The 26,609-nt window shown below is 37.9% G+C and overlaps 1 protein-coding gene across 3 annotated transcripts in view; it reads left to right on the top strand.

Moving 5' to 3' along the window:
• The window catches only part of AKAP6 (A-kinase anchoring protein 6), a 594,007-nt gene that overhangs the window by 519,558 nt on the left and 47,840 nt on the right, over positions 1-26,609 (top strand). For all 3 annotated transcript variants that reach the window (XM_043983332.1, XM_043983334.1, XM_043983333.1), the window contains exon 12: positions 6,994-7,209. In XM_043983332.1, the coding sequence (XP_043839267.1) occupies positions 6,994-7,209 (216 nt within the window). The remainder of the gene's footprint in view (positions 1-6,993; positions 7,210-26,609) is intronic.

Below are 26,609 nucleotides of genomic sequence, written 5' to 3'. Positions count from 1 at the left end.
CATAATGTTGATAATGACATGGGAAAACCCTCAAATTAAGACCAATAAACTGCAGAGCCCATTAAATGAAGGATGACTCAACTGTCCAAATTTAGGACTATATCAGGCCACATTTTTATTATTGCTACTTAATCCATTAGGGATCCTTGGAAATAATATCTTTTCATGGGTGTCAGCCAAGTGTGATATTTCTAACTTTGCAGCTTTTATTATTCTCCATCAGTGGTTTGAAAATTAAAAATCGAATTGTTCAATGTTCTGAAAGATTCAGCTCTGCATATGACGAAAATAGAAATTGCAAATATCAATTTAAATTGGGCTGTACAGCTTTCTATAAGAAATTGTTCTCAGCGAACTGCACAAAGAAAAGTATCTGGCCAACCAGACTTGTTATCCAATTGCTAATTATCCCATCTGCAAATGAAATTCCTCTGTTAGTCTCTGGAGTCTGGCCCTTAAATACTTTGATATTTTGATAGATCCATGATTTAATTAGTGTGGAGAGGCAGCATGGTGCAATAAACTGAGCAGCAGACATAGAGTCACAAAAGCTATGTTTGAACCCTATTCCCACCACTAACTAGTTGTGTGACCTTAAACAAATCATTTAATCTATGAGCCAGTGAATGCAGTAAAAGTGATGTTAACACTATATAAATGTTAGGTATAGGGCACTGGACTTGAAGTTAGGAAGTCTTGGGTTCAAATTCTGATTCCACCACTTATTTGTGTGATGCTGAGCAAAAATAATAGAGGATGAATTGGCCTCAGACACTAGCTGTGTGACCCTGGGCAAGTAACTTTTTCCTGATTGCCTCAGTTTCCTCATCTATAAAATGAACTGGAGAAGGAAATGGCAAACCATTCCAGAATCTTTGCCAAGAAAGCCCCAAATGAGGTCACAATGAGTCAGAAACACCTGGAATGACTGAATAACAACAAATCTTATTGATGAGGAAACTGAGGTAGACACATTAAGTGACTTTCCCAGAGTTACACAGCTAGTGTCTGAAGCAGGTCTTCCCGACTACAAAACCAGTGCTCTATTCACTGTATCCACCCAGCTGTCTCATTTAACTACTCTCTACCTCAGCTTCCCTATCTGTAAAATGAGGGAGCGGTTTGGTCTCTACCAGGTTTAAATCTGTGATCCTAAGATTTTGAAGCAAACTGCAACCTCTCCACATCTTTTCCTGTATTGAGATTTTTGACCTGTCTTTCTGACAATATTCTACAGGGAATATACCCAATGGTCCACAAATAAAATTTAAAAATATTATCCCAGACTATAACATAAGAGAAAAACACAAATCTTTCCCTGAGCAAATAAAATGCTGATATTCTCATTAAAGGGGGAAAAAGGTAAACTCAAAGATGCCTTAAAATGTGGGGAAAACTAAGGTTATCTGGGTCTTCCAGTCTTTTGTTTAGCCAAATATATCTATGAGAAGTCGTCGGGTTTCTCTATAGTGTTAAAAAGTGAAGTCTATGGCAAGAATGATGTTGGCAATTAATCAGGAGCAAGACTCAGAGTCCTCCATTGGCTCATCTGTAACAGATGTTAGTTATTCCCAAAAGATTGATAAAAGCGGTTAGAACGAGCCCAAAACAAACTTACACGTCAGCTTCACTGAACTGAAAATAAGATGCATAGTTTATCAGTACGAACACTGACAACACTCTCATAATGTTCTTCTATTTCTGTGTATCTGTGGATTCATTAATGTGAGTATTCCTTCCACAGATTACAGCTCATTGCTGTTGCTTTCTCTTAGAGGTCCTTTTATAAGATTGCCGCTAGGTGGTCTTCCAAAATCCAAGGATCTTACTAGCATTCTCTTTACAATGGGTAAATTCCAGTGAAGCCTGAGCACCATTCGTGTCATTTTTCCTTTGCTCTTGCTGTGTATCTGATCCATCTCTGGACATGTTTTTGTCCATCTTTGATGAAGTAGCACCCCATTCTGGGCCTGCTCTGTCAACTCTCACTTACAGGCCGAATCCCCTCATGGACAGCTTCCCTAGGTTCAAAGCACTTTTTGGGTCCCCAGTTCTAAAATGATGGTGCATGAGCTCCTACCAATTTCAATGTTCAGTCAATTTGATGCATTTAGTTGAAAGCAAAGACATTTACTCAACCTAGAGTACAGTCTCTTGCAAATATACACAACATCAGTAGGAACGGTGGGGACACATATAGGATGTGGTAGAAGAGGAACTCACATGACCATGACAAATTACACCTCCAGGACTACAGGGCCCTGATATCTTTTCTTATTGCATTATTTGAAGTTATTTGGAGGGCTCTTCCTGATACCTTTTCTCATAGTGAGCTCATGCTGTTCCCAATGGATCTGTTGGCCATGTCACTCCCTGGTTACCCTGGGCCTACTCCTCTCTGAAACTCCACATTTGGACTCTATTAATTGCCGGAACTCCTCTGTTGCATGTGTCTCTTATCGACAGAGGCAATGGGCTGTTTTAAGGGCTACCAAGTGGAGAAGCTGATCCCTCAGTCAATTAGTGGCTATTTATTCATAGCTCCCAAAGGAACAAAAAAGGATAAACACGTTTTCATTCATTTTCTCTAACAGCAATGGATGGGGCAAGCCATTCTCTGTTTTCATCTTTGTCACCTAGGAATAGAACACTTAAGAGTGTGAGCCACTTGAGGGCTTTGACACATGCACTTATGTTCTCTCCTCTGTGAAAAAATTTCCATCCCTGGAAATCATTTGGGATACACCATGATGTCTGTAGGTATACAACCTAGCATTTAACATAGTTCACATAATTCCAACGTCTGTCATAGACAGGTTCAGAATAAATGCCTGGTATATAACATTCATAAAATGTAAAACAAATTTAAGTATATGCAGCTAACATATGTCTCATGCCATGCATAAACACTTAGTATACATAACAGTCACATACAGTAACCAAATATATCTGGCACATGTAGAAATATACAGACCTTACCCACATTGCAATGCTATATGAAGAACACTACATGCTAGAATTGTATCACAGAAATATCTATCAGTTGCCTGAGCATTCATACCCACATGCATGTCAACCCTTTCAGTTTAATTGAACAGCCTGCTTAGTTGGCAATCTATCATTACTTTCCAACAGCTCATCAGAAAGTTCAACCAGCTCCTCAATAGGCAGTAATAGATAGTGGGTAGTGTTGATGCTTTCCCCTTTTCCCATTTTATTATATAATTATGCCTGGGGTGGTGGTAGGGGGAAATCATAATCTCATCAGATAACTTAAAAATTGTTGTATACATTTGCCTGACTTATTTCTGTACTACACAATTATCTTGGGTATATGTTAGAATCCTTATTTTAAAATATTTTCTTTTCAAAATAAGCCAAAGATAATTGCAATGAATTGTCGTATATAGCTGTATTTTGACATTTTGATATCCATATTTTAACATGGAAATAGTCCTAAATAAATAATTCTAAGAGGCATCATAGCCTAGATGTGCTAGTTTTCTTGGGTATCCGTCTATGATTACAAATAAATAAATATTTAATAGTTGTCATAGAAACCTCATTATGTAGAAGAGAGTTAGTTTATCAATGATCCCAGAAACTTTCAGAATAATTACCTCCATGTACTGGGGGGAAAAACATGTTGACCTTATAAAATTCTCCTTTGGATTTTCCTGTTTTTAAGCAATGATTTTGTTTTCCAACATGAGGTAAGGCTTATTAATATAGAGTACAGACCAAGTCTTTGGCATGTTTGAAATTTTTTTTTAAAAAACTATGGTTATAAACATCTAAAAAGCAGACATTATATGTAAACAATAACTGAGTTGTTTTTTGTTTCTTTGTTTGGGTTCCAATTTTTGTATTAATATCTCCATTTAAAACACTTCATGCTAGATATTAGGGCAGCTGGGTGACACAGTGGATAGTGCCCTCGACCTGGAGTCAGGAAGACCTGAGTTCAAATCTGGCTTCAAACTCTTACTAGCTCTGTGACTCTGGGCAAGTTACCTAACCTCTGTTTGCCTTAATCGACTGGAAAAGGGAATGGCAAACAACTCTAATATCTTTGCCAAGAAAACCTCATGGACGGTATTGGCATGCAGTGGTTTATAGTGTCATGAAGAGTTGGACACAACTGAATGACTCAACAACAACAACATCCTAGAAATTGGGTTGATAAACTCTGAAGTACCATGGTGATGATACAGGTGGCCATAAATGGTCATTCTCATTCCTTTAAAAGCAAACAACACATTCAATGACCTTTAAGGTTTTTACCACCTAACTAATCTTGTGTCTTCTTTCAGAACTGGTTAAGAAAATCTGCCAGTAGGATCTTTCTAAATCTTACCTTATCCTCTGTTAGATCTACAGGACCCTTTCTGCCATTCCTTTCCACTTGTTTACTTGAACATGAAATATTTTTGTTCATTCTCATGTTAAGTAGCCCAATTTTTACTCCATTCAGCTTAAAAATCAGGTTTGCAAAAGCAATACCTGATATATAGACCACTATTTCCATCCCACCCCCTTTTTTGTTATCTAAACTTCCTCCCTTCCCCTCCCTGCCATAAAGAAAGAAAAAAAAAACACATTAGATTTCTTTTAAAAATGCAAACATGTCACTATTCAGGCTTCTAGGTGGTCTAGTGGATAGAATACTGGGCTTAGAATCAGGAAGACTCATTTCACAAGTTCAAATCTGGCCTCAGATATTCACTAGCTATGTGACTTTGGGTAAGTCACTTAACCCTACCTGCCTCAGTTTCTCATCTGTAAAATGAGCTAGAGAAGGAAATGGCAAGCCACTCTATTATCTTTGCCAAGAAAACCCCAAAAAGGGATTACAAAGAATGTGACATGACTGAAACAACTCAAAAACAAGTATCACTATTCATACATTTTTTTTTGTTTGTTTTTGGAGGCAATTGGGGTTAAGTGACTTGCCCAGGGTCACATAGCTAGTAAGTGTCATGGGTCTGAGGTCAGATTTGAACTCAGGTCCTCCTGAATCCAGGGCCAGTGCTCTATCCACTGCACTACCTAGCTGCCCCTATTCATAAATTTGTAAAACTCCCCCCTCAAATCAAGTCCAGTTGCCATAAAAATATTCTTCAGTGCTACAAATTAAGAAATTAAGTTGTATTTAAGTGTGCCTGATAAATAATACAATTTAGGCCAAAGCAGTAGATTGCCAGTAGGATAACTTTGTATCTCTCTGGGGGGGGGGTCTTTGTTTTTGTGGTAAATAAGATCCTCAATATTATTTCTGTGTAGGTCTGGGTGGGGGTGGAGGGGTCGATTCTTGTCATCTAATATTAGACTAATGAATGGCATAAGAAAGGAAATATGTCACACCTGATGGTTTACCAGGAGCTATGTAGGGAAATAGTAATGAACCCTAGGAAAATAAATAAGGGTAAATTCAGGAAACATATGTGAAAATGCAGCACTGGTATAAATTGAATAATAAAATTCCTGGTCATATTTTGCCATAAATAGAGGTTTGGGAATTTGTCATTCACCTTATTTAAAATTCAGAAATATTAAAGGTACAGGGTTCTCTCATTACAGAAATAATAGAATTCTGGCTATTACTGAGTTAGGGTAATTTAAATGGCTATAGAATGCATTATATCAATAAATGGAACATCTGTATGAAATGTCCACCTGCTGATCTACTACTATTCAGTGTACATTTCAATGAAATGCACTTCATCATTTTAAGACTTCTTCTAATGAAGCCTGATCTGGATTAACATTTTGAACACAAATACTTTTAGGCATTAAAACTCTCTCTCTAAATGAAATTGCATTGTCTTGTTTACCCTCGTTGATTAATAAGCAATCTGTTAACTGTTAGAACAGTCCAATTGTGCCAGTAGGAGGAGATTAGTAATTCTGTGATGTTGGTGGATATAATCATCATTTTTCTTGAAGGCTTTGAATTAGACTATCACTTACACATTATCCGTAGGCAAAGAAAAGATAGAGCATTTTTAGACATGTGTACCCAGTATTTTTACTAGAGTCATTTCAGCCTAGGGTCACTGCAGCAATATATAAAAAAAAAAACTTCCTGGGGGGTTGGGCAGGAGAGGCAAAATGGTGTTTTGATGCTTTCATATTCCTTCTAAATTGTCTGTATGTATCTATTGGGGGGTATATGTAACTTTTTTATTTTAAACAAAGTGATGTAATAACCTGATACCTTAATTTCTGTTTTTCATATTGTGTTGTGTGTTTTTTTTTAAATCATGTTTAGAAAGAATAGGAATAGCTCAATTATCTGTGTTTCCCCCCCCAGAAAAGAGGTTTTATATTTTGAACAGCTTTTAGTTTCCTTTAACTTCTTTCAAGCATATCAAAAAGCTCCAAACCTTCTTGCCCCAAAGCATTTAATGACAGAGCTACTTCCTTTAATGGTGTCTAATTGCCTTCTGTAGGACTTTTCCCCTCATTTCAGGTTTCCAGGGGGATTGAATCAAATTGGGCCAGGCTGTGCGCTTGACATATATGTTTCTTGAAAGGTTTCTTTAATTCAATTTGAAAATGTTAAATGACTAAGTCTCAAAGGGAAAGAGAGTAGCTTTCAGGTACATAACCCAGTGGAGAAGGTGATGAAAGGGGGTGGGGAATGTTCTCTTAGCATTAGTTGGCAACACGAGAGATTCATCTAAAGCAGGGCAGTTCTTAACCTTTTTGTGTGTATGGCATTCTGGAGGAGCCTACGCACCCCTTTCCAGAATGATGTTTTTGGTTAAATGCATAAAATAAAATGCTCGGGATGACTAAAGAAATCCTGTTCATGGAAGGGAAACCACAGGTGTGTTTCAGCCTCATTAGCCTGCTATTCATTGTGATCGGAAATGGTGAGTGTAACTGAAGATAAAAAATGTAAGGAAATAAGAAATTCGCAGTTAATGGAAAGTTTGAGGGCAAATGGCTGGACTGACATTTGTGAATTCCTCTCTGTTTTTGTCACAGTCTCTGTGTAGTGAAATCAAGCAGCGCAGGCGTGGGGTAGCCTCTGTCCTCCGCTTATGCCAGCACCTCTTGGATGACCAGGAGACCTGCAATCTGAACGCAGATTATCAACCTATGCAGCTGATCATTGTGAATCTGGAAAGAAGGTGGGAGGCCATTGTCATGCAAGCAGTCCAATGGCAAACGAGGCTACAAAAGAAGCTGGGCAAGGAGCCGGTGAGTGATGCTTGCTTTTTTAAAAGGCCCAGTGTTCTCTTCTTCTTCTTTTCTTTCCACAGAAGGACCATTCTTCTAGCGTTTGGCAAACACGTTCATCCTACAAGTAGCTTTGCTGACTGAAGGTGCATTTCTGTCCAATCAGTAAATGAAGCTTGTCCCTCCCCAACAGGGCTCAGATTTGCCTAAGTAATCAGTTGCATCTTAGTACGTCTCAATGCTCTGTTTTTAAAAGTGCACAGGTTTTTATTGAACCTCACCAAAACAAACCATTGATTCCCTCAATTTCTTAAATTGTCCCCTTGCCCAGAGTACCTGTTAATCATACAAGACCCCATGAATATTTCCCTGAGCATGTGGGGCCTTTCCATTACATGATGTGGGTGAACTCTGATTTAGACACCAATCCTCCTTTATGTCCCACCTGAGGCAGAGATGTGACAGTGTCACATTGACACATTTGCTCAGACAGGAAGTTTCCGTTCAATCTTGGAAGAAATCATTCTTTCTAAGTTGAGTTAAAAGTTCCATTTATTATTACCAGTCTTTCACTAATACTGACAGGAAGCTGGGTGGCACAATGGATAGAGCACCAGGCCTGGAATCAGGAAGACAGGAGTTCAAATCTGTCCTCAGACACTAATAGCCATGGGATTCTAGGCAAGTCACTTAACCCTGTTTGCCTTAGTTTTCTCAGCTATAAAATGAGCTGGAGAAGGAAATGGCAAACCACTTCAGTATCTTTGCTGAGAAAGCCCCAAATGGGGTCACAAAAAGTTGGACAGGACTGAAAAACAACTTAAAAAACGTGCCATTGACCTATGGAAATGAAGAAATCACATGTGACTATGAGTGTGACTATGGGATAGAGTGGAATAAGAATATCCATATCTAATGTTTGCAAAGTGCTTTATGGATATTATGTCACGTGATCCTCACAACCCTGGTTATGATTTTCAATTTTGGGGGGCAGCTAGGTAGCACAGTGGCTAGTGTGCTCCTGAGTTCAAATTTGGCCTCAGACACTCACTAGCTGTGTGACCCTGGGCAAGTCACTTAACCCTGTTTGCCTCAGTTCCTCATCTGTAAAATGAACTAGAGAAGGAAATGGCAAACCATTCTAGTATCTTTGCCAAGAAAACACCAAAGGGAGTCATTAAGAGTCGAAATGACTTAAAAAAAACCAAATTACCTCCAATTTATGGATAAGGAACCTGGGTCTGAGAGAGGTTAAGAGATTTTCCCAACATTACACAGAGAAGGGGGCAGCTAGGTGGTCCTGGATTTGGGAGGCCCTGAGTTCAAATCCGGATTCAGACATTTGACACTTACTATCTGTGTAACCCTGGGCAAGTCACATTGCCTCACAAAAAAAAAAAAAAAGATTACAAAGAAGTATGTGTCTCAGAGAGGCTTTGAACCTAGGTCTTCCAGCCTTCAGAAGGACTAGTGCCCTATCCATTATCCCATGTTTTTCGTGCATGAACTTGGGGACAGCATTCTGTTTGTAGAAGGTCTGACATTTATGTTTGAACAAATAAATTGAATAAATAAAAAGGGAACCACTCCTGGCCCTTGTAGATCCCCAGTTCCATATCAGTGGAAAGCTGGGCATTCATAGTTCCAGCAATCAAAAGGAAAAATCTCATTGTGGCAAAGTGAGGTCTTCACTGGATTCCATTTTAAAGAGTGCCCTAATATTTGTTGTCTGCTGTGTTTGGCATCAGGGACTGGGAACAGAAGGGGCAATGAATTAGTTGGCTTTCTAAGTTCCCTACACATATATAGCTACCCTAAGTCTAGAGAGTGTGATATTAGCCTCTGGGGTGCTGTTTAGTGGCTCTAAGCTAAAGTTGTCAAATTGCCTATGACTTGCAAATTATTACCAATAATTATCAGATTGGTTATGTTTTCTTGAGACCACCTGTTGTTAAACTACTTAGTCATTGTGTTGGGGATGCTATGGTGCTTTGGGGGTGGGTGACGGTGAGAGGTAGGGAAGGTTGTTTGTGGTTTTTTTTCCCCTGGGAAAAATCTGTGGTAGTGGTTATTCAGTGCCTGAAACAGGACCCAAATAGGGCTCTGAGAAGCCTCGAATGTTAATTCTGCAGTCTGATTTCCTTAGCATTCAGCCTGCTTTAGGGAAGCAAAACTGGATTTCTTTTGGGATTCATAAGAAAATAAAAAGATGGTAAGAAGGCAGGGGTAGGTCTCTGAAGACTAGAGATTAGAATTGTCTCTGGGAGGGGAGCTTTTTATATCATTTCTGGAATAAGGGCAAGCTTCAGCGGTGAGAAGCCCCTGAAGCTAAGACTTTGGAACCCTTACTATGACTAGCATTGGTTAGTAACTATGACAGGAGCAACATCCATCCTTTGTTGTTATTGTTGTTACTTGGTTTTCAGGCAAAAAAAAAAAGCTGCCATATATGGGCTAGTAGGAGCAGTAGTGGTGAGAAAGGAGCCTCATGGGCTGAATTGAGTAGCGAACCACTCTAAAGATGGATTAGACTTGGGAATGGAATGGATTTCTGGGATATGACAAGTCTGAGGCTCTGAGCTTTTAAAGGCTGTTTAATATCTGAGCATCAGTGGAGTCTGAGACGTCTCACCCTGTTTTCTGGCATGTTTCTGTGGAAGTGGGCTCTGCAGGACTAAGATATGTCCCTGGTTTTCTTCTCTACTGATCATCAGCAGAGTTTTGCCCTGGTCTTTGGTTGGGGTTGCTATGTTGATGGTAATTCTCATTCAGAATGATTTTGAGAAAAGGAAACGATTTAGTGTGTCTCATAGATTCAATTGGCTCAATGGATAGAGTGTTGGGCTTGGAATCAGGAAGACTTATCTTCCTGAGTTCAAATAAGTTCTCAGACACTTACTAGCTCTGTGATCTTGAGCAAGTCACTTAGCCTCATTTGCCTCAGTTTCTTCATCAGTAAAATAAGCTGTAGAAGGAAATGGGAAACCACTCCAGTATTTTTGCCAAGAAAACCCCAAATGGATTCACAGAGAGTCAGACACAACTGAAAATGACTAAACAGGAACATAAAATCACAAAGTGTTTAATATGGAAGGGATTTGGGGTCAATCCAACTTTACTCTTTCATTTTACAGATAAGGATACCAAGGCCAGGGAGGGTAAAGCAGTTAGTTTGGTAAAGGCAAGACTCAAATAAAAATCATCTGACCACAATACTGGAAGATATTTGTTTAGAAGATAGTCAAGTGGCAGCTAGGTGGCAAAGTGGATAAAGCACTGGCCCTGGATTCAGGAGGACCTGAGTTCAAATCCGACTTCAGACACTTGACACTAGCTATGTGGCCCTGGGCAAGTCACTTAATCCCCATTGCCCTGGAAGGAGGAGGAAGAGGAGGAAGGAAGGAAGGAAGGAAGGAAGGAAGGAAGGAAGGAAGGAAGGAAGGAAGGAAGGAACGAAGGAAGGAAGAAGAAGAAGAAGATAGTCAATCCAATCCTAAATTAAAATCCCATTTCTGACATCAACTAGTTTTAAGATTGTGTCCCTGATCTCAGTTTCCTCATCTGTAAAATGGGGACAGAATTACTTGTACTTTGCTCACTTGGTTGCTGTAAGGCTCAAATGAGATAACATGCAAAATATTTTGCAAAACTTAACGTACTATGTAAGTTTCAGCCATTGTTATAATCTCCACTGCTATGTGGCTAGGAGTGAATAACTCCCCTCCCATTTCTGTCTTTTTTAAAAAATTTATATTTTTAAAAATTGATATTTTTTAAAATGATATTTTTGTTTAAATTATATTTTTAAATGGAAATTTTTTTAAAAATTGATATTTTTTAAAAATTTTGATTATTTTTTAAATATCACGTTCATTTTAAAACCTATTTCTCCCTTCTTCCTGGTGGGCTTCATTTTATAACAAAGATTGAAAACATAGATTTACCACATCCAAAGCCATGTGCTATAGCCCATACCTTCAGGTCCCTGCCTGCACAAGAAAGAAAGGAGGAAGGTATGTTTTCTCAGGGATGGAACAGTAGTTAGAGCACTAGACCTGAAATTAGAAAAAACTCTTCCTGAGTTAAAATCTGGCTTCAGATTCTTAGTAGCTGTGTGACCTTTAACAAGTCATTTAACTTCTTTTTACTTCAATTTTCTCCATGTAAAATAGAAATAATAACAGTTCCTACCTCTCAGATTGAAGTAAATGATGTAAGAAGCTGATCTAAGCCCCTCTCCACTTTTGGGGGCAAACTGTTTTCTAGTTTTCCATGTAGTTATTACAAAATAGTAAGTTCTTCCCCAGATAGTTTATATCTTTTGTTTTATTAATCACAGGACTACTGCAATTCATTCTTTCTGATTCTTGCTTATCTGGTCTATTCTACTGATTCTCTTTTTTTTTTTAAACAAGCACAACAAATATATATTTTTAAAAGGCTGCTGGCTTAATATGTGATTTAAGGTCTGCAAACACTATTCCCCTTTCATTCTTATTCCCCATCCTTACCCCATTCATTCTTTTGAGATTCTAGTATATTCTAAAATCTCTAAATAATAATTCCTTCAAATGACTTTTGTTGCTATTTCATCTTTCTCTCTGAAGTATCATGAAGATTTCTGGCCATAAGACTAAATCTGGATATTAATTTAGGTTGGATCATACTTTTTATTATATTAGCAGAGCATAACTGTGAGCAATACACATCTCCCTATTAGTTAATGCATTATTTATTTTAAAAGTGTTTATTAATTGCATTTCTGGAAACCTTGGAAGATTTAATCCCAGATGTTTTATACCTTTTGCAATTATTTCGACTGGGATTTTAAAAATAATTTTTCTCCAAAAAATTTGTATTGCTAAATAGAAAAGTTGACAATTTTTATAGATTTGCTTTCTTACTTCACTCAAGTTATTAATCATCTTGATTAATTTACTTGCTGACTTTCTGGGACTTTCCAAATAAGTAATTACTGCTAATAGAGATAATTTTGGCTATTCTTTGCCAATATTTGTCTTTAATTTCTCTTTTTTCTTCTCGCTTAGAGATCAACCAACCAAGAAGCATTGTTAAACCAGGAGTTATACTAAACCATGAATTCATTCTTCTTTCTTCTTCCTCCTCCTTCTTCTTCTTCCTCCTCCTTCCTCCTCCTCCTCCTCCTCCTCCTCCTCCTTCTTCTTCTTCTTCTTCTTCTTCTTCTTCTTCTTCTTCTTCTTCTTCTTCTTCTTCTTCTTCTTCTTCTTCTTCTTCTCCTTCTCCTTCTCCTTCTCCTTCTCCTTCTCCTTCTCCTTCTCCTTCTCCTTCTCCTTCTCCTTCTCCTTCTCCTTCTCCTTCTCCTTCTCCTTCTCCTTCTCCTTCTCCTTCTCCTTCTTCTCCTCCTTCTTCTCCTCCTTCTTCTCCTCCTTCTCCTCCTTCTTCTCCTCCTTCTTCTCCTCCTTCTTCTCCTCCTTCTCCTTCTCCTTCTCCTTTTTATTATTATTATTTGGTGAGGCAATTGGGGTTAAGTGACTTGCCCAGGATCACACAGCTAGTAAGTGTTAAGTGTCTGAGGCTGGATTTGAACTCAGGTCCTCCTGAATCCAGGGCCAGTACTCTATCCACTGTGCCACCTAGCTGCCCCTACTGAACACATTTTTAAAATTATAAAAGAATAGTGGGAAGAGAATGTATCTTTAATTTACCCTCATATTTATTTATTTATTTATTTTGCAGGGCAATGAGGGTTAAGTGACTTGCCCAAGGTCACACAGCTTGTAAGTGTCAAGTGTCTGAGGCTAGACCTGAACTCAGGTCCTCCTGAATCCAGGGCCAGTGCTTTATCCACTGTGCTACCTACCTGCCCCACAATTTACCCTTGTATTTATTTTTAAATCTCCTCATATTTCTCCATGGAAAATAAAGTTGCCAGGGCCTCCTAGGTGGCACAGTGGATAAAGCACTGACCCTGGATTCAGGAGGACCTGAGTTCAAATCTGACCTCAGACACTTGACTCTTACTAGCTTTGTGACCCTGGGCAAGTAACTTAACTCCCATTGCCCCACAAAAAACAAACAAAAAGAAAATAAAGCTGCCTTTGATTCGCCATTAAAAATGTCCCTTTAGTACCATTTATGGTACTTTTTAAGGGTTTAGGCATATATGACCATTGTACTTTGTCCAAGGCTTTTTCTTTTCATATAATCATTTGGTTTGTTTTAAATGTGTTTATAAATCATTTTCCTAATTTTGACTCTTGTTCAAATAACTGGTACAAATCCCCTATGGTCATAGGGAATACTTAGGGGGGAATATTTTGCCACAGTTCTCTTTTCTGGAATTTTAGTTGAAATGTTTATATTGATATTTATTAGGGACATTGTAGTATAGTTTGTTTTATCCTTCTTTGGTTTAAGTATTAGGACTATATTTGAGTCATAAGGAATTTGGTGAAATATTTTCTTTTCTAATTTTTGAGAAAATTTTTGTAGCACAGTATTAACTATTTTTAAAAAATATTTGATTGAGTTTACATGTAAATCCTTTTTGGATCGGGGTTATTTTTCTTTTAAAGTTCCTTTATGGCTTTAATTTCATTTGATGTATTCATTTTGTTAGTCTTTTCAAGAAATCACATTTTAGTTTGATTATTTCATAGTTTTTGTTTTACATTTTATTGATTTCTCCTCCAATTGTCAAGATTTCCTCCAGTTGCCCCCATTTCAGTTTGATTTTTTATGGGATTCATGGTAGTGATTTTTAAATATTCAAAGGGCTATCATGGAAAAAGGAAAATATCCTGACTATTCTCAGAGTATAAAGCTAGGATCATTTCCTAAAAGTTATGGAGAAGCAGACCAGCTTCATAGAAAGAAAAAATTATTTATCTAAGTAGTACATCAGCAAACATTTATTAAGTACCTACTGTGTAAGAGACACTATGCTAAGTGCTAGATACAAGTACACAAAGAAAAAGACAGTCCCTGCCCTAAAGAAATTTACAGTCCAAGTAGGGAAGTCAAAACACAAAATAAAGCTGAAAAGGAGAGAGGGAACATACCACATATGGAGAAATGTGAAAAGTCAAAAAAAATTAAAATGAGCATAACTGGGTGGAAAATGAAATATCTGCCCCCTCATTAAATAGATATTGAGGAGTTCATGGCTCCGTCCTCTAAATAGAGGGACAGAGGGTTCTGATAAGACTTGAATACCAAGGAAGATTAGATATTACAGGATGATATTTCCCAATGATGAGATTCTTGAGGACATGGTGGAGAAGACAAAGAAATCCAAATAGAAGACATGAGAAACTTGGGAGAAAATAATATCGTACAGACTTTGATGACTAAAAAGAGAAAATAATGGAAACATTAGGAGTATTTTCTAAAAAAGGAGGTTTCAGAAAGTCCAGAGAAGAAATAGCTGCAAACCCACCCATAAAAAGAAACTGTAAAAGGAAAAATAACTGAGGAGGAATGGGAACTCACCAAAAAAGAAATTCTAATGACATAATTATGAAGAATCTCAAGCAGAAAAAGGGGACAATACAACTAAATAGGGAAAAGACTGATAAGATCACATTTTTTTTTTAATGGGGCAATGGGGTTAAGTGACTTGCCCAGGGTCACACAGCTAGTAAGTGTCAAGTGTCTGAGGCCGGATTTGAACTCAGGAACTCCTGAATCCAGGGCCGGTGCTTTATCCACTGTGCCACCTAGCTGCCCTGCAAGATCACATTTTAAAAAGGACAAATACAAAATATGAAAGTGGGGTCTATAACCAAGAAAAGATCACAAAAAATAGTGAAATAGGCTTTTAGAATCTTTAAGACTCAAGAGTCTGAAGGAAATCAGGAAATCTCATAAAAGTCATAACGTATCTTAAAGACTATCTAGTCTAATCCATCCCTAAAGCAAGAATCCTCTCTGAGATGAATCTAAGTAGTAATCCAGTCTCCACTTGAAAAGCTCCATAATGAATGAGGAACTCAACTACCTCTAGAGTCAATCCATTACATTTGGGGAAAACTAATTCTTAGGAAGTTTTTCCTCCTATCAAGCTGAAGTCTGATTCTCCATAACTTCTAGGAACTGATCCTAGTTCTATGCTCCAAGACCAGTCAAGAAGCTTATTCCTTTTTTTTTTTTTTCGTGACAGTCCTTTGAATAGTGGAAAACAGCTATCATGAATCCCATAAGTTTTCTCAGCTCCATATGGCACATGACCCATTTCTTCCATTGACCCTCATATGATGTAGAGTTAGGTCAGCTCATCATGTTGGTAACCCTCTATTGGTCCCTGTCTATCTTATGATTTTATGTCCTAAACTGTGGTCCCTAGAGGCAGCTGAGTGACATAGTAGAGAGGGACACTGGACTAGAAGTCATGAAAACTTGAGTGTGAACCCCATTTATCTATAAAATTAGGATAATAATACCTCCTACCTCCTAGGGTTGTTGTGGGAACTTAATAAGATAAAATTTGTTAAGCATTTTTTGCTTAATAAATTAGTTGTTGTAATATTTCTAACACACTGGTCTGACCTTGCTCAAAACCTTCGATGGGGGGGTGGCTAGGCGGCGCAGTGGATAAAGCACCAGCCCTGGATTCAGGAGTACCTGAGTTCAAATTTGACCTCAGACACTTGACACTTACTAGCTGTGTGACCCTGGGCAAGTCACTTAACCCCCATTGCCCTGCAAAAAACAAAACAAAACAAAACAAAACAACCTTCAGTGGTTCCCTATTGCCTATAAGGTAAAATATAAAACTCCTTAAGACATTTAAGTTCCTGCACAATCTGGCACCAGCATCTCTTTCCAGATTTCTCTCTCTCTAGTCCTTCCGGTCCACTTGAACACCAGCTGTTCCTCAAATTGGTCAGACCCTCTCCTGAATACATTTTGCTTATCTCCTATGATTGGAACAAATTCTTTCTGCATCTCTACTTACTAATAGCCCTTTCTTTTTTCAAGGGCCAACTTAGAAGCCACTTCCCCCACGAAGCCTGCTTTGATCCTCCAACTGAAAGTTATCCTACTCTCCTCCTACTTCTAATGGCATTTTCTTTGGGTTTCTCATTTGCCTGTATCACATCCTACATCATGTTTACTTGTGTTTAAGTCCTATCCCTTCTATTCTACTCTATTGCAAGGGGCAGCAGCACCTAGCACAGGGACATGCTCACAAAAGGCATTTGATAAATATTTGTTTAGATGCTTGTAAGAGTTGTATCTGAGTTTTTTGTTTGTTTGTTTTTGTGGGTCAATGAGGGTTAAGTGACTTGCCCAGGGTCACCCAGCTAGTAAGTGTCAAGTGTCTGAGGCCAGATTTGAGCTCAGGTCCTCCTGAACCCAGGGCCAGTGCTTTATCCACTGTACCACCTAGCTGCCCCTGTATCTGAGGTTTGTTTGTTGTTGTTTTTTAAAAGACCCAAGGAACACTTGTATGAGTAAAGGACATGGCTTTTCTAGTTCTACATCTCTCAAATTTAGAACTAGAAAAGCCATGTCTTTCACTCACACAATTGTCTTCTCATTGTGTTCCCTGCCTCAAGTCTCTCTCCTGTTTAAAAATGCAAAGTGCTTTTCATAAAGGACCCAGGTCTGACCATGCCCCACTCCCTGCTAAATAAACACTAGTGGCCTCATATTACTTCAAGGATCAAATATAAACTCCCCTTCGGGGCATTTAAAACCTTTTAGAACTTGGCCCCAACCAACCTTTCTAGCCTTGTTACAAATTATTGCCCTTCACATACATTATAATCCAGCTGACCTTCTTATTGCTCTTTCTGCCTGGCACTTCATCGTCCATCTCTTTATTTTGGGATTATCTGTATTTCTCCTACACACACACACACACACACACACACACACACACACACGCACACACGCACACATGCACACACGCACATGCATATGCACACACCTGAAGGAACCTCTTCCTTTATCTGCACCTCTTAAAATGCCTACTTTTCTTCAAGGATCAGAGTAAATAAGACCTTCCACATAAAGCCCTTCTGGATATGCACAGATTGTACTGCTTCCCCCCACCCCTTTCCAAATTACCTTCTATGTTTTATATACTTGTAACTGTACTTGTTGGCTTTCCTATCTAGATTGGAAGCTAATTGAGGGAAAGGAACGTTGTATTTCTGTCTTTGTATCCATAGTGTCTAGTTTAATGCCTGGAATATAGGAAGTGTTTAATAAATGTAGGTTGATTGATAGACTTTCTGAATTCTATTTTAGCCATTCAGAAGACATCTTTATAGGTTCAAAGAAATGTTTCAGAACAGGCAAGCTTACCAAATAAACAACCTCTCTGTAAATGAGATGTATGTGTATATTCACGTATTTATATATGTATGTATATTTACAAATGTAACATATTTAATATTATAACATATTATATATTATAACATTATATATGCATATGACATACACACATAAATATTATATATATATAAACAACAGAAAAATAAAAAGTGATAACCTACAATTACATATACAGGTTGCGATTATATGTTTAAATAGTATTGGTAAGTATGACATAACAGGATTATATAGCAAAATGAGCCATAGTGTGATTGGGAGTGAAAAGGTTTTAGTCCTATCTCTGAACACCGACTAGTTGTATGAACTTAGTCAAGTCACTTATCTTTCAGGCCTTAGCTTTCTCTTATGTAAAAATGAAGAGGAGAAATTTGATCTCTAGGTCTCTCCCCAGTTATATGAGTATATACAGTATATATCTACATACCTAAAAAAACAGGAACTGGGATTTGTTTTATTTTTGTTTATTCTTTATATAGGGTCTACTCTGTTTTAGGCATTTAAGAAATAGCAGAAAAGCAATCATCATTAGCATCAGTTACAGGACTGGCAAAGTCTTGAGAACTCATTGCAAAGTTCTGTTAGTGACAAGATAACTCCCCAATGTCTCCCCACTTATTTCAACCCCTTCCCCCATACCTAGTTTAAGGTATTTATATGCTCAAAATACAGGACTATTTAATCCACAAAATATTCTTTGGCATATTTTCCATTGGTCAAATATTTTGTGCACACAAAAACTCCCAATTATACAGTAGGAGCCCTGCTTTACCAATCAGAGATCTGCAGGACAGAAAAAGTTTGCCCATTTTAACTAACTTGGAATAGTTCTCACTTTTGTCCACTGTCTTAGTACCAAGATAATTCCTCTGGTAAATTCTAAAGTCATTTTTCTTAGTTAATAGGAATATCTTATCATCAGGAAAGTAGCCCTAAACTTAAAGTGCCACTTTCCATGTTTTTTTTTAAATAAGTATTTTAAGCAAAAATATTATCTTGGTTGGTTCCTCTGAGATTCTCCCAGTCTTCTTGGGTGTGTGGAAGGAAAATATCCCTGTTTTTGAATCCTTAGTTGTTCCAGTATTGTTTCTGTTCTTCACCGAAGTGTTTTTTCTTTCTTTTTTCCTCTTGCCCTGCCACTTGAGTGCCCTACTATAGAACACAGAATTGTGTGTCCAGAGAAAACCTACACTTATACTGGCTTTGGAAGTATGCTCTACATCCAACCCCATAATTGAAAATAATAAGGCCACGATAAATGGGATGGCCCCAGGGTATAACACCCAAGGGATTCAATTGCTGTCACTTTTCATCAATGTCCATGCATCATGGTAATTGAGGTAACATAACCAATTACCACATTTTAATTAGAGTTCTAAGAACTTGGGAAAATTTGCAATGGTGAGATAGCTCACTTTAAGTAAAAGAAAAAAAGACAACCCTCTTCATGTTCCCCGGGCTTTTTCCTTGGGTGCTTATTCCTTAGAAGCAGGAGGTACATGAATCACCGGTTTGTCAATCTTAGCCTCCCTCTCCTCTCACTTCCCCTACCTCTCATGCATTCATCTGGTTATGATGCATTTTCAAAAACAAAATAATGATAATACTATTCCGTTGCCAAAATTTTATCTCCACTCTCATCATTTCTAATGTTCGGAATTATAGATGAAGATGCTTCCTATAGTGCTGTTTTGGGGTCACTAATCAGTTCTCTCATGTTTCTCACTATGAATTGGGGGTGGGGAGGGATGCTTCATATGCTCAGTCATCATTTTAAGTTAGTTGCTAAAGGTTGTAACCTTCATACTCTTCAGGGTGGGATAACACAGTACTAACAAAATAATCCTGGGTTTCACACATAAATGAATATACATGCATATAGTTATTCACATATATAAATATGCATACACATAAATATATATGAGTATAATAAAAAGATACATACACATAGAGAAAAACAGACAGACAGGGTGACATAATAGAGAATCAAGTGGGCAGCTAGGTGGCACAGTGGATAAAGCACTGACCCTGGATTCAGGAGGACCTGAGTTCAAATCCAGCCTCAGACACTTGACATTTACTAGCTGTGTGACCCCAGGCAAGTCACTTAACCCTCATTGCCCTGCAAAATAATAATAATAAAAAATGATAATAATAATAAAGCCAGCTTTGGCATCAGAAAGACCTGGAGTCACAAATCCCACCTCTGACATACCCTGACTTTATAGCCCTGGATAAAACATTGAACATCTCAATGCCTCAAGCAATGCTTTGAGACTCTCATCTGCAGACTTGGTGTTGATCCTTATTGGTAAGGAGATGTTTCCTAATTAGGAAACCTCTGCTTTGGTCCAAAAGAGTAGGGAGAGAGAGTGTATGTCTGTATTCATATGATGCAAATATAGATATAGATCTATCTCCCAAACCAAAAAACCAAACAAAACCCACCAGAATGAATTGCTTCATTTAGTAAATGAATTTGACTAAGGCAATTATTTTTATAAGGCTAGAGTTTAACTGGAAAACTCCTGTAAAATTTTAGTGCTGCTACATAATCAAGTAATTATGTAATTACTTGCACTTAATTACTTACAAGAGAGATTTTTTAAAAAGAACTCCAAGTAAATCAAAAGTGGCTCACTTCTCCTTTAGAGTATTTCTTCCAATCTTTAGCTACCACAAAGCATATTCAAAAGCTATTTATTAATGAGAAAGTCATTTTTCCCTTTTAATCTGCCTTGCTATCTTATTCTCCATCTACATAACTTCAATTCCCAGAATGTATGGCTGGGTTTTATGAGGCTCCCACACACTACAAGCAAAAAGATACCAGGAGAAGCTCGGCCCTTACCCTCAAGAAATATACAGTTTATGTAACAAGACAACTCTTTTATTAGGTTTCAAATATATGAAAGAATTGTACAGAGATGTTTCTACCACTATCCCTTTCCCATATTTCCCAATGATAATAACATAAGAATGAGTGTACATTGATGTTTATGTCATTATATAGACACAAGGATAAACTTCTAGCCAAAAGAACTATGAGCGGATAGAAGAAAGTCACAAAAGCAGTTAATTAGTCTTTCCTGGGACCTCTAGGAGCAGGTAGAAGAGGGAGCAAATAAGTAACAAGATAACTTTTATAAGTAGAAGATAGCAATTACTAAAACCTGAGTTTGTGTTACAGATCTATCAAGGGTTGTGATCTTGGAAAAATTGTCTAACTTCTTTTGAGATTCGGTTTCCTTCGTTTATAACATTAAAAGGTCTGTCTTGATGATGTCACCAATTCCTTACAACTCTGAAATCCCAATATCCCCCTAAAAGTCAAATAATCTAACACCAAAGTTAAAGTAGACAAATAAGTGTTGGTCCCATCCCCCATCTCCTACCTTAGTGTTTATGGTAAAACATTGGAAAGATCAGCCCTTGTCCTCTCCATTCCCACTGCCCACACCCAGTGCAGGCCTCCATCACCTCACACTTAGATTATTGCAGTAACACTCACTGGTATAGGATTTTTTTTTTTAAGTGGAATGGGGTGCCTTCAGAAGTGTTAGGCTCCTGGGGCATATAGGTTGCACAGTGGATAAAGCACCGGCCCTTGACTCAGGAGGACCTGAGTTCAAATCCAGCCTCAGACACTTGACACTTACTAGCTGTGTGACCCTGAGCAAGTCACTTAACCCTCATTGCCCTGCCCCCCCCCAAAAAAAGTGATAGGCTTTTCTTCCTTGGATGTATTTACCTATCTGGTATGTTAATGATGGTTATTCCTTTCATGTATGGGTTAGATTCGATGCCTGCCAAGGTTCCCTCTAACCCTCAGCTTCTGTAATTCTATGAATATCCTGCTTTATAATGTCTGCCCTTTCTCACCAACTAGAAATACCACTACCAGAATAATCTTCCTATGCAGCTCAATATTGCAGTGATAGAGCACTGGTCCTGGATTCAGGAAGATGAGTTGAAATCCAACCTCAGTCACTTAATAGTTGTGTGACCCTGGGCAATTTACTTAATCTCTATTTGCCTCAGTTTCCTCATCTGTAAAATGGGGATAATAACAACCTCTATTTCACAGGGTTGTCGTGAGGATCAAATGAGATGATTTTTGTAAAGTACTTAGTACAGTATCTGACACATGGTAAGTTCTATATCACCTGGTAGCCAACCACTTGATGAGGTTCTCCAATTTAAAAAAATATATATATTTTTTTTTGGCAGAGCAGTGAGGGTTAAGCAACTTGCCCAAGGTCACACAGCTAGTAAGTGTCTGTGGCTGGATTTGAACTCAGGTCCTCCTAAATACAGGGCTGGTGCTTTATTCACTGCACCACCTAGCTGCTCCCTAAGTGCTATATAAATGCTAATTCCCTTCCCTCCCCCTTAAAACATCATTTTTGCATGTGCCATCTTACCAAATCTCGCCCTTCTCTGTATATACCATGCTAATTTCCACTTCCACACTTTTGCACAAGCTGTTTCTCCTACCTGTAGTGCCATCCTATTTTTCTTCCACTATTCTAAATCCTCCCTATTCTTCAAAATCCAACATGTCTCTATGTCTTCTATGATCATAAATCTAAATGTGGAAGGCACTTCATATACCTTCTGATGCAATCCCCTAATATTCTAAATGAGGAACCTTTAGATCAGGGAAGTTAGGAACCTGCCCAGGTTTATCTAAATGATGTGTGAGACATAGGATTTGAATCCAATCCCTCTCTGATTATTCCTGTCAACACTGATCTCTCTCTTATCTGAATTCCTAGCATAACTATATTTAGGGGCATGTAGTTTATTTAATAATAAAGAGTTAGTTTTGTTCTCCTATTAAAACTGGGAAATATTTGAAAATAAAGACCATGTCTTACCCCTTTCTGTAGCCCTAGATAGTCCCAATCATAGCATTGGACAGGTATGTAGGAACTTAGTACACACTTGCTAATTGCTTGGGGGACAGAAATTACTGGGTTAAGTGACAGCTCTGGAAGCCATGATCTTTTGTTTACAACTTCTTTCTGGACCTGCTTTGCCAATATAATTCAACCTTGAATTTTTGGAAAGAAGATCATAGAAGTTTGGTGTTTGGAGTACTTCCTACCACCGATTTCAGTCATTGACCATTCTGGAGGTAACTGGTCAGTATTTGATGTGGGAAGATTGAAAAGGGGGTTGAAGATTAGTGGAAGGGAAAATATTGATATTTATTTGAGGTTAACTGAGTTCTTTTTTCCTAGTTCTGGATGGATATAAACCACTCCAGGGCACATCTCTCCTCTTATTCTTTTTCTTCTTTTCATTCCCTTTCCTTCTATTTTTTTCTTTTCCCACTCAGTGATGTGCCAGAGATAAATTTCTCTACCCCAGGCCACTAAGCAGATGGTAAGGTTTTTAGATAGAAACACATGTGACTGAGAAACAAACTTCTAGTTACCTAGAGATCAGTCCCAATATCAGCTCCCTATTGTGACCCAAAGGGTCACATTTACATCTTGAATGAAAAGAAAAACTTAACCAGAAACATTGTTATGTAATGATCACTTTCTGACAGATTGGATTTTACTGTCATATTTGTTTTGTTTATTAATCAGGTCCGACCCCATTGGGGTTTTTCTTGGCAAAGATAGTGGAGTGGTTTGCCATTTCCTCCTCTAGTTTATTTTGCAGCTGAGGAAACTGAGGCAAATGGTTAAGTGACTTGCCCAGGGCTACTCAGCTAGTAAGTGTCTGAGGCCAAACTTGAACTCAGGAAAAGGAGTCATCCAGGTGTGGCACTCTATCCACTGCACCACCTATAGATTTATTTTTCTTCAGACCCAGGATTCTTTATATTTTAACATTCCCTGAATTCTGAAGTTTTATCACATAATGACCAAGTTTGCTGAATGACATGTAAAAAGTTGCTTGTGTTTATTCAACTAGGAGAATAAAATTGAAATTAAAAAAAAATCTCTTTACCTAGCAAAAAATAAAATCAGGTCTGATTTTGCATGACTTAATGCAGCTGTGTAAATTACAAGACCACAGACACAGGGGCCAAAAGAAATGAGTGCAGCCAAAAAAAAATTTAATACTTAAATACTTCAATGGATCCGTGACCTTATTGAAATGGACATATGGACATTACTCCCAATGGTTCAAGTCAACCAAGCAAACATTTATTAAATGCCTAGTCTGCACCAGGCACTGTGCTGGGTTACAAGTTCAAAGGATGAACCCACCCTTCTCATCTGCCGAGACTCTTGCCAGTGTCCTCCCATAAAGCCTCCACAAGGTATCCATGCAACTTGCTCTAAATGTTCTGGCACTTTGTGGACCCCAGTGGAGCAGAAGAAGTTGTCCCTAGTCTATGTCTTTACTGTCCCTCTGAATTTAATACAAAATAGGAATCTGACTGATCTCTCTAGTTTTCTTTTTCTTTCATGCTTGGTACCATCAACTATATATATATATATATATATATTTTTTTTTTTTTTTTGCGGGGCAATGGGGGTTAAGTGACTTGCCCAGGGTCACACAACTAGTAAGTGTTAAATGTCTGAGACCGGATTTGAACTCAGGTACTCCTGAATCCAGGGCCAGTGCTTTATCCACTGCGCCACCTAGCCGCCTTCCATCAACTATATTTTTAAGGCAGTTATTGGGTTGGTACTCTTAAAACTCATTTGCAAAGGTAATTTATTAGCATATGTTCATAAATAGGATCACCAGACTGTAATCAACTGTATATCTCCAAGCAGAAATTAAGGAAGTATTCATGGGGCACCTACTGTTTCCTAGGCCTTCTGCAAGGCTCTATGGGTGATACAGAAGTAATGTAGGATATGATCTTTCCCATCGAAAGTTTACAATCCAGTCGGGGAAATCAAACACACACAAAATAATGGTAAACAATAAATAAGAATAAATATAACTGGGGCAGCTAGGTGGCGCAGTGGATAGAGCACTGGTCCTGGAGTCAGGAGTACCTGAGTTCAAATCTGGCCTCAGACACTTAACACTTACTAGCTGTGTGACCCTGGGCAAGTCACTTAACCCCAATTGCCTCACTAAAAATTAAAAAAAAATTAAAATTAAAAAAATTTTGAAAAGAATAAATATAACTAACAACTACATTGTACATTAAAAACTATATTTTTTTGTAATTTCAAAAGAAGATATAAAGGAGAACTAATGTAATCTAGGAAGATAACATAGGTAAAGTAATGTTTTCACTAGACCTTGAAGGATTTGTATATCTAGATCTAAAAGCATTACAGATGAGGAAAACAACAAGTAATAACATAGAACTCTCCATCGGCTTCCAAGACACTTTCATGAATCTCCTGTTAGCTCTTGGGCTCTCCTCTTTCTCTTTTACTTACTCCTTATCCTCTTCTGCATCTTAAATATGGATGATGATCAAGGTTCCATCCTAGATCATCTTTTCTTTATGTACTATCTCCTTTAATAATCACCCATGGCTTCAAATATTACCTTTTTTTAAAGTAGATTATTCAAAAAACTCCACCTCCATTCTCATCTTCTCTTCAGAAGTCCAGTTCCATATTTATATATTGCTTCAAACACAATATGGTTAAAACTGAACCTTCCCCCATACAAAATGGCTTTCCCCCATTCTCTATTTCAGTTGATGGAACCCAATCCTTCCAATCACTTGGTTTTCTGACTTCAGAATCATCTTTAGTTCTCCCATCTATCTCACTTGCTACATCCAATCAGTTGCCAAACCTCATTAATCCTTCTTCCATAAGATCTTTCATATCCAATTCCTTTCTTCCATCCCCACTATAACTACCCTACTTCAGACACAATCAGTCTTCTTGGTTCTGGTCTCCTATTTTCATTCTATTCCTCACACTGCTGCTTTATGTAGTCAATCTAATGTACTATTCTGATTAGTTACTCTTGTATGAAAAAAAAAGGACAAAAACACCTTCAGTTCTTTCTTGTTGCCTATTGAATAAAGTATAAACTCATCTTAGCATTCCAGGATCTCCACAATCCAGAATCCATTCCCCCAGCACCATTCACCACCTCCAAAAAAAAAAATACATTGCACAATCACATAATTTAGGTATTGGAAAGTACTACCTAGTCCAATAACAACAAAAAAGAGACTTTGCAATATACCCATTACATGGTTCTCCAGTCTTTCCTTGAATATCTCCAAAAAAGCAAACTCTACTTTCTGAGGCTGCCTTATTTCACTTTTGAAAAGTTCTCATTATTAAGGAGTTATCCCTTATACCAAGACTAAATATACCTCTCTGAAATTACCACCCATTGTACCTAGTTCCAACTTCTGGAGATGAGTAGAACAAATGTAACCTTTCTTTTAATCAATCAATAATCATTCATTAGAGAAGAAAGGGAGGGAAAGAGCAATAGAATTTGAAACTCAAACCTTGTTTTCAAATGTTAAAAATTATTTTAACATGCAATTGAGGAAAAATAAAATATGTTAGAAATACAAAATAAAACAAGCATTCATTAAAGGCAAATTATATATATGCCACTTTCTCTCTTTCACCCCCCTTTTTGAGGCAATCAGACTTAAGTGACTTTCCCAGGGTCACACAGCTACTAAGTGTCAGAGGCCAGATTTGAACTCTTGACTTCAGGGCTGGTGCTCTATCCACTGCACCACCTAGCTGACCCTATGAACCAAGCACTTTCCAGGCACTGGAAATACAAATACAAAGAATGAAACAATCTTTAATCTTAAGAAACTGACTTTCTATCAGAAGAGACAACTAGGATATGTGTGTTTGTGTGTGGATGTATGCATGTGTGCTTGTGTGTATATGTGTATGTATACACACACATAGAATAAACATAAAGAGAATAAATCCAAAATAGTTAAATTCCAAATAGTTTGAGAAGGGCACTAGCAGTTGGAGAAAATCAGGAAAAGCTTCATGTAGAAGATGGTGTACCAGCTGAGTCTTAAAGGAAGAGAAATATAAAATGAGACAGAGGTGAGGACAAGTGTGTTCCAGACATAAAGGGATGGCTAGTACAAAGACAAATGATGGAGTGGCCTGTCCTAGGACCAGAAAAAAAAAGGCCAGTTTGACTAGATCGGT

Source organism: Dromiciops gliroides, chromosome 2, assembly GCF_019393635.1.
Source record: "Dromiciops gliroides isolate mDroGli1 chromosome 2, mDroGli1.pri, whole genome shotgun sequence".
NCBI classification, from domain to species: domain Eukaryota; kingdom Metazoa; phylum Chordata; class Mammalia; order Microbiotheria; family Microbiotheriidae; genus Dromiciops; species Dromiciops gliroides.
This window is presented reverse-complemented; position numbering and strand designations above follow the sequence as displayed.